The 11,929-nt window shown below is 42.6% G+C and overlaps 1 protein-coding gene across 1 annotated transcript; it reads left to right on the top strand.

Annotated features, from left to right (window-relative positions):
* Positions 1-2,541: 2,541 nt before the first annotated feature.
* LOC121991196 (bidirectional sugar transporter SWEET5-like) lies at positions 2,542-3,694 on the top strand. Its single transcript, XM_042545213.1, has 6 exons — positions 2,542-2,590; positions 2,657-2,693; positions 2,787-3,003; positions 3,098-3,259; positions 3,378-3,497; positions 3,581-3,694. The coding sequence occupies exons 1-6, from the start codon at positions 2,542-2,544 to the stop codon at positions 3,692-3,694; spliced, it is 699 nt and encodes a 232-aa protein (XP_042401147.1).
* The last annotated feature ends 8,235 nt before the right edge of the window (positions 3,695-11,929 follow it).

Raw genomic sequence — 11,929 nt, 5'->3', positions numbered from 1 at the left:
CGGATGAGCGACCGGAAGAAGTCCCCATCCGCAAGGCCTTGCGTGAAGGCGTTCATCAATCTCTGAAGTGGCTGATGACACTTCCATCACCACTTGGTTGAATCTCTTGATGTAGACCCTCAAAGCTTCTTCGGCTCTTGCTTGATGGCGAACAAATTGTGACTTGTCTTTTGATACTGCCGGCCACTTGCGAAGTGGTGGAGGAAGGCCGTTCGAATTCCTTGAAGCTCGTGATGGATCCGTCAGCAGCCTCCGGAACCACCGTTGCGCGACCCGAGAGGGTGGTAAGAAGACGCGGCATTTTACTCCATCGGTGTATTGGTGGAGCGTGGCTGTGTTGTCAAACTTCCCGGATGGTCATCCGGGTCCGTTGTTCCATTGTACTCGCCGATCGTCGGAGGCACGTAGTGCTTGGGTAGAGGGTCTCGTAGAATAGCCTCCGAGAATTGGCGATTGGTCCGCTCGGGAGATGGGTCCGCTCGGGGAGCTTTCCCCTTTCTGTCGTCTCGCCTTGGCATTTCTTATGAAGAAGATCCTCTATCTCTTCGGGCTGGTACGGCTTCAGGAGTGCGAAATAAGGCCCGATGGAATGCGACGGTGGCTGGAGGTGCTTCCGCTCGGCCACCCGACGCAGATGTTGCTTGTTGCTCCGAACGGTCGGCTGCTGCTTTTTGTCTTTGTTCAACAATTTTGGCGCCCTTATCTCGACCAGAGCGTCGAGTTCTTCCCTAGAAAGCGCCACCGTGTGTTGTCGTCCAGCCTCGTCCATTGTTTCCGATCGGCGTTCCCACAGACGGCGCCAATTTGATCCTGTCCGAATCGTTGAACCAAAGGACGCTGGGCACGTGGCACGCTCCTAGTCGATGAAGTGAATCTCCGGCTGGTCGAACGAAGCTCCAACGATCCTGCACAAGAGTCTAGCCGGGAAGGGGTTCCCGGCGACGACCCTCCGACGCTCAAGTCAGGTAAGTGGTGGAAAAAATGGCTGCCAAGCTTGTATCATGCGTACCTTCGGCGAAGTAATAGCCTCTTTATATAGGATGGAGAAGGAACTGATGCACGCCTACCGAGGTGCGTACGTGTCAGCAACCCATACCATGGTATGCACTTGTCAGAGAGCTTACCTGACACCATGCTACCACCGTCAAGCATGTCCTTTGATGGGATGGCAGGACCACCCGCTGTCAGACTAGAAGTATGGCATAGCCATATGACTTGACGGCTGTCAGCAGATGTCCCCGTCTTTTACCCACCGTCTGACGGGGGTGCCGGGCTCGCCGAGCGGGCGATGAACGTCGTCCGGACGGGCTTGATTCTTTGCGCCGTCCGGGCGGCACCTCCTTCCGCTCAGTCATTACGCACTGTTTTATTTGAGCGTCGGAACCCTGGTCCCTACCAGGGTGCCTTTTACTATCAGATTTCCCTTTCTTCTGAGTCCGGTCGGCTTGCCCTTTTCTGGCGAACCACTAGACCCTTTGACCTCCCCTCAGCGTTGACTCCTTATGGGGTTCCGGATTTTTACCGCCGGATCAACCGTCATATGACCTTGACTTTTCTAACCCTTTCCTCATGGACCCCTCCATTACCAACCATATCAATATCAGTTTAAAGAAATGATTAAGAGCTAGCTGTCAAGGGAAGGACATTGGAACTCTCGATAAAAAATGAAAGATGAGACCAAGTAGAAGAGAGGAGCCGAGATAATATAAAAGAGATGAGGTTTTTAATATTGTAAGATATTTTGTAAATGAAAAAAGAAGTGAGATATTTATTTTTAATTGACTTACTCAATTAACTCATTAATTGACTTGGTATTATTAATTGTCTTAATCAATAATTAATAAAATAATAAAATCGTTACTCGTTATCAAGGAAAATTAACTCTTTTAATTTATCCATATTATTTAACCGTTTCTTTATGAAATATTTAAATAATTCAAAGCTTTTAAAATTCTCTTATTTCCGAAAGCTTAATTCCCTTAAATGGTAAGAACATTATTTTAAATTAGTAATTCCGTGTCAAATTATTAAATAAAATTTAATCCATTAAATTAACTAAAAAGACCATTCCTTTTAATTCGTTATGTTAATTAATAAAATTAAGTTTTACTTGGTTCATAAATGGTTTATGTAGAATCTTTAAAAAATTCACCAAGTCCAATAATAATATAAGAAGTTCAAAGAATAATGACATAATTATATGTAGATATTATAATAAATATCACGAACTTGTCCTCTTCCGGTGACTTATGATTGGCTACAATAGGCTATAAAAACCAACCTTTGCAATTACATCGATACAGGAGAAAGAAGCTCTAGAGCAAAAGAGAGTGCCGGCGTGGAAGAGTAGAGGAGTTATCGCAATACCATTTAGACATCACATTCTTTTTGGTATATGTACAAATTATTTGTTTTGTTTTTTCAATATGTTCTTCCTTTATGAGTAATTAACTTGGGTGAAGATGGAAATGTATATTTGATTTGATCTTATTTTTCATTGATTTACAAGGCATTGTTTGAGTTAACAATACTATACTAAAGATGATTATTGCAAACCAAAGCATGATCCGTACCATCATCGGCGTGACAGGTAATGTAATAATCAATTGTTTCATCTTTCATGATCTATGATGAAGAAAAATCATGTTCATTGCAGGCAATGTAATCTCGTGTGGTTTGTTTTTGTCGCCCATGTAAGATTTTAAACTTCTTTATTTTTCTTGTTATTGATAATTACTTAGAAAGATTGTATGTTAATTTAAATGCAACTCTTCCATGATTTATAGGCCGACGTATATACAAATCATCAAGAGCAAGGATGTGAAGAAGTTTTCGCCAATCCCTTACCTCGCTACATTACTCAATTGCTTGCTTTGGTTTTTCTATGGGTTGCCCATTGTCCACCCTAATAGTCTTCTCGTGATCACCATCAATAGCATTGGTATAGCCTTTGAAGTATTCTACCTCACTGTTTTCTTAATCTATGCTTCTCGCCAAAGTCGCGTAAGTATAACATGTCCATTATTTTTTTCCTCTATCATATTTGTACCATATAAAACTTCTCCCTAACCAATCTACTCATATAAATCTAATTTAGTTGAAGGTCATGAAATTATTAGCACTTGAGACGGTGTTCATGATTGTTGTAGTAACTTCAGTGCTTTTGTTGATCTACACAACCACTAAGAGATCCTTAGTAGTGGGTATCCTCTGTATCATCTTTGGAACTTGCATGTATGCCTCTCCTCTCGTGGTGATGGTAAGAGCATTCTATCCAATAATATCTAATTTAACTTTGAATTATATTTATATATAATATATATAGAGAGAGTGTGTGCATGTGTCTCATGGATTTATATATTATTATACTTTTGTAGAAACTAGTGATTCAAACAAAGAGTGTGGAGTTCATGCCCTTCACACTTTCTCTTGCTAGCTTCCTCAATGGAGTTTGTTGGACTAGCTATGGCTTCCTCCCCTTCGATATCAATCTCCTCGTAAGTATTTATATATTGAATTCCATATAAATAATCTTGATTGATAAATAAACATATATTTTTCTATCACTTTCTTTCATTAGGTTCCAAATGGTTTGGGGACTCTCTTTGGCCTTGCTCAACTAATTCTCTATGCTTGTTATTTCAAGTCCACACCGAATAAGAATGCTCAAGCTGAGTTGGAGCTACCAGTCTAATATTTCAAGACTTTAGTTTTGAATTTTAATTAATGTGTTTTTTTTCTTCTTTCCTATTAATTTACATTAATGATAAAACAAATTAATCTTGTTTTTTGTTTAGATGTGATATATTACGTCATGAAGTGTGAAATAAAAGTATCTAACGGAAAAATTTATTTATTGATCATCGAATTATAATTGAATAATTTATTCCAAGAATTTTTAATGTATAATTGTATATGATCTTGTCATTTAATATTTTTAATATAATTAAAAATCTATTTTTTTCAAATAATTAAATTTCATAACATATATAATTAGTCTCAAATAATAATATTTAATTTTTTAAAAAAGTTATTTGAATTAGATAGAGAAAAAACTACCATAATAAACTTAAAATATATCAATTCCCAATTCAGTAATTGTTGGTCTTATTTTAATCAATATATTTAAGTAAATTTATTATTTTACCATAATATTATATAATTTTTTAAACAATATAATATTGTATAGGATGTTTTATTAAATCTAAATTTAAAAACCAAAAATAAATATATACTTTTAGGCTTACTTTCAAACTTTTTTTTTATTTGAAGAATGTTTAGTTGAACTTTGAAATTTTAAAAATTAACTTTTTCAAAAAATTTAAATGATGAAATTAAATTTGTAAAAAAAATCAACCTATTTGGAAAGTACTATTCCATATTTTAAATATCATAAAATTTTAATTCTATGTTAATTTCAAACTTTTTTCAAAGTAAAAAAAACATGATAATTAAAGATAAAATTTTAAAAATTATAAAATTTGTAAGAGATTTTAAACTAACAAATGATAGCAATCTTCATAAACATTCAATAATAGTTGATATTTATTTTAAAATTTTAAAAGGAAATTGCTAAATTCATGAAAAAAAAATCAAAATTTTAATTGAATTATATGAACTTTTATGAATTTAGTTAGGAGTTTATGTGATCTTCTGATTTTTTTTTTGTAATATCATTGTTATTGATGAAGAAATCACATGCCTCAAGAGACCACTGAAGATTTTGGTAATAAATTTACTTTTACATATAACATGATGCGGAAGTGGAACCAACCATCCGGTGGGATTGAAAGTGGAATCCAACTCTCAAAATCTAATTGAAGACAATTAAGATCAAGTCGATCAGAGATGCTCTGTGTGGTGAGATGCTGAGTCCATATCTGTTGAACTTTGACTCAGTTAGAGCACAATTTCCAAAACATGTTGAAACATTTCACCTATATAGCAAAAGGTGATTCGTTAGTCCTAGCGCCTCTATCAATTCATCCTAGGTCAACACGGAGAAGATAAATCATCAGTGACTACTAACATTAGTGCAGGTGACCATGACATTGAAGAAGACATGCTCAGATACGCTGAATTTTGATTCCAAAATCTCATATGATAACATCCTATATCCCTATATCTCAATTCTCAACCATCGCACTACCCAAAAAGATTGAAACATTTCACCTAGCTTATCAATTAGGCTAGCATCAAGCTCTCATCGATCTCTTGTTTTCATATCAAATAATTGTTGGGATAGTTTTCTTTAACCCAGACCTCATATAGTTTTGTGCTCTTAGTACACTCTTTCCAAATTTGCCAAATAAAACAATGCCTTTCTGTAACTCATGCATCACCATCAAGTCAAGGACACTCATTTGTAACATAGAATGTCTTCGATCTAAAGTATCTGTCACTTTACTTCGTTAGTTGCATTGTGTTTGATGGCCAAGTAAACCACTTGAAGGGTATGTTGGACAATATGTTGTTAGAAATATTAGAAAAATTATAGAATTAAAATTATATAAAATGAATTCTAACTTATTAATTGAGATTACTTGAGTGGATAATCTCAAACTATCAGCGGTACTGGTTATGCCAACCTTCCAGTGGTTCAAGTTGCAGAGTATGCGGTGTGTAATAGAATCGGGAGTCAATCACCGAATTAGAAAAAAAATTCACTGACTAAGATACCGAGACCTATTTTCAATACAGTTTTCTTGAAACAGATTTGTCTCACCTCCGACTGTGCTTCGAGGTTCTCTCGGGTCGTTTGTTTCCCATAATACAATAGCAAAAACCACACATACAACCAAGCAATGATTGTTCATGGCGAATTGATAATGCACCCGAATGCTATTGTTCATGGAGGAACTCTTTTACTTTCGCTCTCATTATTTTTCTTACTTTGCTCAAGATTCAGCCTCCTTATATATGAGCTCTCACATTTCATGCAATGAATGATCAAATTATGATCATTTAATACTGAATTTAATGTCATCATTAATGAGTTTAATGTCTTCATTAATATTAATTTTATATTAATACTTCGGTTACTATTAATATAGACTATAAACTCTCCGGCTGGTCTCGACTACTTAACAAAATGGATCTATCTATCTTGTCGAAGTAGATATACCTACCATAGTTGTCGCAAGAAAAAATTTTGACAATTGAACCCAGCAAGAATCGAACATGCAACCTTCTAATCTGGAGTCAGACGCGCTACCAGTGTACCATGGATCCATTATATGATGGCTTTATATAAAAGATATAGTAGGAGATATGATATCTGTGTTCTTATTCCGAATAATGGTATAGAGAACTAAGCTAAGCTAGTACTCGGCTTTTTATTTTTTATTAGTTATATATTGAATTACATATATTAATTTTTTTTATATTTATCTTTAAATATTGCAAATGAAAAAAAAAATGTTTGGAATACCGTCCACGTTTAAAAATAGATGGAAAAAATAAACAATCAAATCATGAAAAATTAAGTGTTTTTCAAGGTAGAGTTAAAAAATAAATTTATAGGAACTTAGTTTAAAATGGATAATATAATATTATTATAGAAATATATGAATTCTTTTGGTCTTAATAAATGATATTAAAGTTACAGTCAAAATTATATATCATATGGGATGATGAGCAAATTGAAAATATATGAAAAAAAATTATGAATTTAAAAATTGAAAAATATCTAGATTGGTACGAGTTCTTTAAAATAGAGTTCAAAAATAAATCCAAACTTAGGCACAATATCATAATATATGTAAAATTATTTTTTATCTTATTAACTCCCTATCATTCATTACTCGACTTAATCAATAATTAATAATAAAAATATTATTATTATCAAGGAAATTAAGAGATTTATTTTTATATTATAAACTTGTTATCATTAGTTACGTTGACTTAATCAATAATTAATTATAGTAAATAATAAAAATATTATGATTAAATATAAATAATAGAGATATTTATCTTATAACTTACTATCACTAGTTGAATTAATCAACAATTAATAATAAATAATAATAATATTATTGATCCTATCCGAACGTTGAATCGATGGGCGCTGGGCACGTGGCGCTCTTCCAGATGATGACGTGGGCCTCTGACCGGCCGTATGGGTCTCCGGCGAACCTGCAAAGAAGTCGGGCCGGGAAGGGGTTCCCGGCGACGACCCTCCGACGCTCAAGTCAGGCAAGAGGAAAATGATGAAGTGGCTTCGAAGACGAGAGATCGCGTACCTCCGGCGAAGTCTGAGAGCTCTTATATAGAGCTGTGGGGAGGCTTGTGCACACCTACCGAGGTGCACACGTGTCCTGTACCATACCTTAGTATGGGCTTGCCAGAGGAGCATGTCTGACACCATACTGCTACAGTCTGAGCACCTCTCTGATGGGACAGCAGAACCTTCCGTCGTACGATTCTGCGTATGGTCTGGTCGTCAAATATGCCTGCTGTCAGAAGATGTTCCCAAATGTCCCCTTGTCTCCTTTTTCCCCGAGCCGAGCGTCCATCCGCTCGGCAGGCATCGGTCCGACTGGGCGTAGATGTCGGTCCGACCGGGTGCTCAGCTGAGACTGTTCCTTCACAGTATTGATGCTTTACGCCTTGGCCTAGCGGGCTACCCGCTCGGCCCGGCGACCCTGTTCACCATGAGCGTCGGAAACCCGACTCCCTGTCGGGTTGTTTTTGATTCCGCTCGAACCCGCTCGGTCGGTCGACCCACCCCTTATCCGATCGGCTGGCTTTCATGCTGACCCTTTTGACTTTTGACCTCCACGTGGCGTTGACTCCCCTCCAGAAGGGGTCCTCCGACCTTACTGCCGGATCACTTGCCTCCCCTTTAAGTCTAGTCGAAGGAGACGATTAGTTCGACTGACTGGACCGCCAGTCACGCCGAGCGGAATCTCCATGCAACTATCATCAGCTCGGCCCCCACGGGGGTAGCTATAACGTCAGTCAACGCCAACATTCCTCGGATCTCTTCGAAATTTGCGCCAATCTTCATCATTAAGGCCGAGCACGCGCTCATTAAATGCGCTCCAGTAGCCGCATGCCACGTGGCGATGCTGCCGTCATCGTACGGCGGCGGCGTGGTGTCCGACGGGATCAAGGCGGTTTGAAATGGATGGCCCGATGCGTGCCTCGGTTCCCGTGACCTGCATCCGACGGTGGAGGCCGCTCGGGCCCAACCCTATAAAGCCTTCGCCTTCTCCCCCAGCCGCATCTTTGCCTTTGCGTGCTCCACAGCTTTTCTCTCTCAGCACTCCGACGACCCTGCTCTTCTGTTTTCCGACGATCTCCGGCGTTCTTCCCTCGATCCTCCGTTTCTTTGTAAGGTTCTCCTACTTTCTCTCTTTGTTAGCCTTGTGTTTTGTTTAGTTTCCTTCCCTCGTTCTCGTCCTTTCGTCTCTCTTTCATCTTTTGTCTCGTTTCGTCTGTTCGGCCAATGGCCAGTTCCTCTCAGCCTCAAGACCAAGCCCTCAGCCCATGGTACACCACCCTGGAGTCGCGCTTCGATCGGCACGACGCCGATATTCTGATGGACAATTTTGACATCCCCTCTTATTTTGAGCTTATCTTACCCTCCCCCTCCGCTCGGCCGCACAAACCGCCGCACGGAGCTTTCTGTGTTTTCCGCGACCAGTTCATAGCCGGTCTGCGCTTTCCCGTCCATCCCTTCATCGTAGAAGTTTGTAACTTTTTCGGCATTCCACTCGGAAGCTTAGTCCCTAACACCTTCCGCCTTCTATGCGGCGTTGTTGTTTTGTTCAAAATCCACAACATTCCCCTCCGACCGGAGGTCTTCTACTATTTTTATTACCCCAAACAGTCCGAGCTGGACACTTACATGTTCCAGGCTCGGCCTGGTTTAGTCTTCTTCAATAAACTGCCCTCTTCCAATAAATATTGGAAATAGTTTTACTTCTATCTGCGTCTTCCCGAACGGGCCTCCTTCCGAACCCAGTGGCAGATCGGACCGCCAACCTCCCTTGAGCTAAAGAGGTTCAAGACCCGACCGGATTATCTTCACGCCGCAAACATGCTAGCCGGTCTGAGGCTCGACATCAACAAATTCTTGCCCGAAGGGGTGATGTACATATTTGGTCTGAGTTCAATCCGGACTCCCCTCCCGAGCGGCTTCGGTAAGAATTTTGCTTGTGCATTCGCCTTGATTGCTAACTGATTTTCTCCTTTTTCCTTTGCAGCGGACATTGTCATGGAGTCCGTGATGGCCGGAATTTTGAAGAGGAAAGCGGCGGCGCTCGAGGCCGCGGCTGCCAAAGAGATGGAGCAACTGGGCATCACCTCGGTCGACTCCAACGAAGGAGAGAGCGAAACCAATGCGGGGGAGTCGGCCGCTCAGGCTTCTCTCCCGGAGCCCGCGGTTGGCATAACTCCTAGCCAAGGGCCTTCCGTCCGGGAGGAAGGTTCTGGTCAGGAGGAAGAGCGCCCTCTTCGACAAAAGAGGCGCCGAGTGGAGACACCACTCCGATCGGCGACTTCTACGGTCCAGCCGCCCGAACTGACCACCGTCGATTCTCGCGGTAAAGCCCCAGCGGTTGAGGCGATTTCGTCCGATCTGACCCCATCCCAGCTGGATGCGTCCGCGGACCCCCTCGAGGCCATTCCCGTCAGCGCCCTTCCGCCCGCTCCCCGCCAAGTCCGTCGTTCGGCCATTTTGTCCCAGTTTTCTGCGCCGGCCTTCGATCCTTCTCCAGCTTCCGCCCAGACAACTCCCGGTCGGCACCGTACCATCAGGGTTTCCCTGCATCTCCCCACCAAAGAACTGATGCCCGAGGCCGATCAGCCAACCGCGCCCGAGCACATGATCACCCTGAAGGGGCCCTTAGCCAAAATGTGGGCCGACGCTCGGGCACGTGTCGCAATGATTCCGCTCGGCAATCTGGCCAATAGCCATATGCAACAGGTCACTGGGGTAAGTATGTTTTCTTTGAAGTCTTCTATGCACTCTTTCCGATCGGCTACTAACAATCTTGCTTATGTCAGAGATGGGTGGAGGAGATCGCGGTCTCCAATCGTCTGGCTATGGTGGACGAGAAAAAAGACCCAAGATCTGTTGGCGGCTGAGCAAAAAAAGATGACCGATCAGGCCCATACTCTAGCTGAACTCGAGCGACAGGTCAAATCAAGGGACCGCAAAATAAGCCTGGCAACCGAGCAGAAGAACACGGCTATCGTCGATCTGGAGAAGAAGAATGTCGAGGCTCGGGGCCTGGAGCAACGGGTTAAGGAGCTGATGGATCAGCTGGCCGGCGAGAAGGCGACCCGATCAGGCGAGGTGATGAAGCTGGAAGCTGCCTTGCAAGAACACCAGGCCGCCGCCTGTTAGGACCAAAAGTAGCTAGAGGGGGGGGTGAATAGCTCGTCGCGTGCTCGTCGCTTGGCGTTGCTTGTTTCTTCAAGGATATGCAGCGGAAAATACAGAAACAAATACAACCACGCTAACACTAGGATTTTACTTGGTATCCACCTCCAAAGGAGGTGACTAATCCAAGGATCCACACCACACACGCACCCTCCACTATGAAACACTCCTTTTCGGTAACTACCGAGGGCGGAGAAGCCCTACAAGACTCTCAGTACAAGAAGAAGAAAGGGAAATACAAGTTAAGCAAAAGCTTACAAGATGTGCAGTAAAAACCCTAACCCTAACTTCTTCCTCTTGCAATAGATCCGCCTCTTGACTTGGAAAGCCTCCAAGAACCTTCAAGAACTGGCGATCACGTGCTTGTAGAGAGCTGTGGAGGAGCTGGAATGAATCTGAGAAGAGCTCGTAGCGATGCCGAAGACCACGCTCGCTGCGGCTTTAAACCCGACGCATCGGATCCCGTCGATTCGAATGTTCGAATCGATCGGGAGGCTGGATCGATCCACGGATCGATCCGAGCGCCTCGTGCTCAGAAGCGCGCGGATCGATCCGGATCGATCCGAGCTTATCGCGGCGACATCGTCCGATCGATCGGTGATCGATCGGGACCTCGATCGATCACGGATCGATCCGAGCTTCTGTTCAGGAAGAATGCGGATCGATCCGATCGATCCACGGCTGAATCGATCACGGATCGATCCGGCAGACTTGGTTTTGCCCAAAACCAAGTCCCAAACCTCTAACCAACATCCGGTCAACTTTGACTGTTGGTACATCATGCCTCGCATCCGGTCACTCCCTTGACTGCTAGGACTCCCCACCAAGTGTCGGTCAATCCTGACCCACTTGGACTTTTACTCGTCGTGCCAAGTATCCGGTCACTCCATTGACCTACTTGGACTTCCACCAGATGTCCGGTCAACCTTGACCCATCTGGACTTCCTTGCCAAGTATCCGGTCAATCCCTTTGACCACTTGGACTTCCCAACACCGGTCATCCCTCGACCCATGGACTTCCTTCCTGCCAAGTATCCATCAATCCTTTGACCTACTTGGACTTCCCAACACCGGATGTCCGATCATCCTTGATCCATCTGGATTTCCTTCCTTGCGGCTTCACTCACGGGACTTTCACCTAGCTTCACTCACTAGATTTTCCATCCGCCTAGCTTCACTCACTAGGACTTTCACGCTTCCTACCTCACCTAGGGTTACCTTCCCCTAGGATACGCAGCTTCACTCACTAGGACTTCACGCCTAACTCGCCATTAGGACTTCCGATCAAGTATCCGGTCAACCTTGACCTACTTGACTCTTCTTCGATCAATATCTTATTGTCAAACATCTAAACCCAAACCAAGACTCAGCTTGGTTAACCAGGTCAACCTTGACCTGAGGGATGTTGCACCAACACCGCCGACGCCTCCCGAGCGGCCCTCAAAGAATATCAGGAGGCTGAGCCAGGCCGGGTCGCAGCTCTGAGGCTAAAGTACATCCGTTCGGTCGAATTCTCAGAAAAAGTATGCGAGCGGATGT

The sequence above is a fragment of the Zingiber officinale genome, chromosome 6B (assembly GCF_018446385.1).
Source record: "Zingiber officinale cultivar Zhangliang chromosome 6B, Zo_v1.1, whole genome shotgun sequence".
Taxonomy (NCBI): domain Eukaryota; kingdom Viridiplantae; phylum Streptophyta; class Magnoliopsida; order Zingiberales; family Zingiberaceae; genus Zingiber; species Zingiber officinale.
The sequence above is the reverse complement of the archived record's forward strand: the minus strand, read 5'-3'. Positions and strand labels throughout refer to the sequence as shown.

What these genes read in the sequence shown, in the direction of transcription:
- LOC121991196 (XM_042545213.1), top strand. Translation starts at nt 2,542, where the DNA reads ATGATTATTGCAAACCAAAGCATGATCCGTACCATCATCGGCGTGACA. An exon ending in GGTTTGTTTTTGTCGCCCAT is followed by an intron (nt 2,694 to 2,786) that starts GTAAGATTTTAA and finishes CATGATTTATAG; the next exon opens with GCCGACGTATATACAAATCA. An exon ending in CCTTCGATATCAATCTCCTC is followed by an intron (nt 3,498 to 3,580) that starts GTAAGTATTTAT and finishes TTCTTTCATTAG; the next exon opens with GTTCCAAATGGTTTGGGGAC.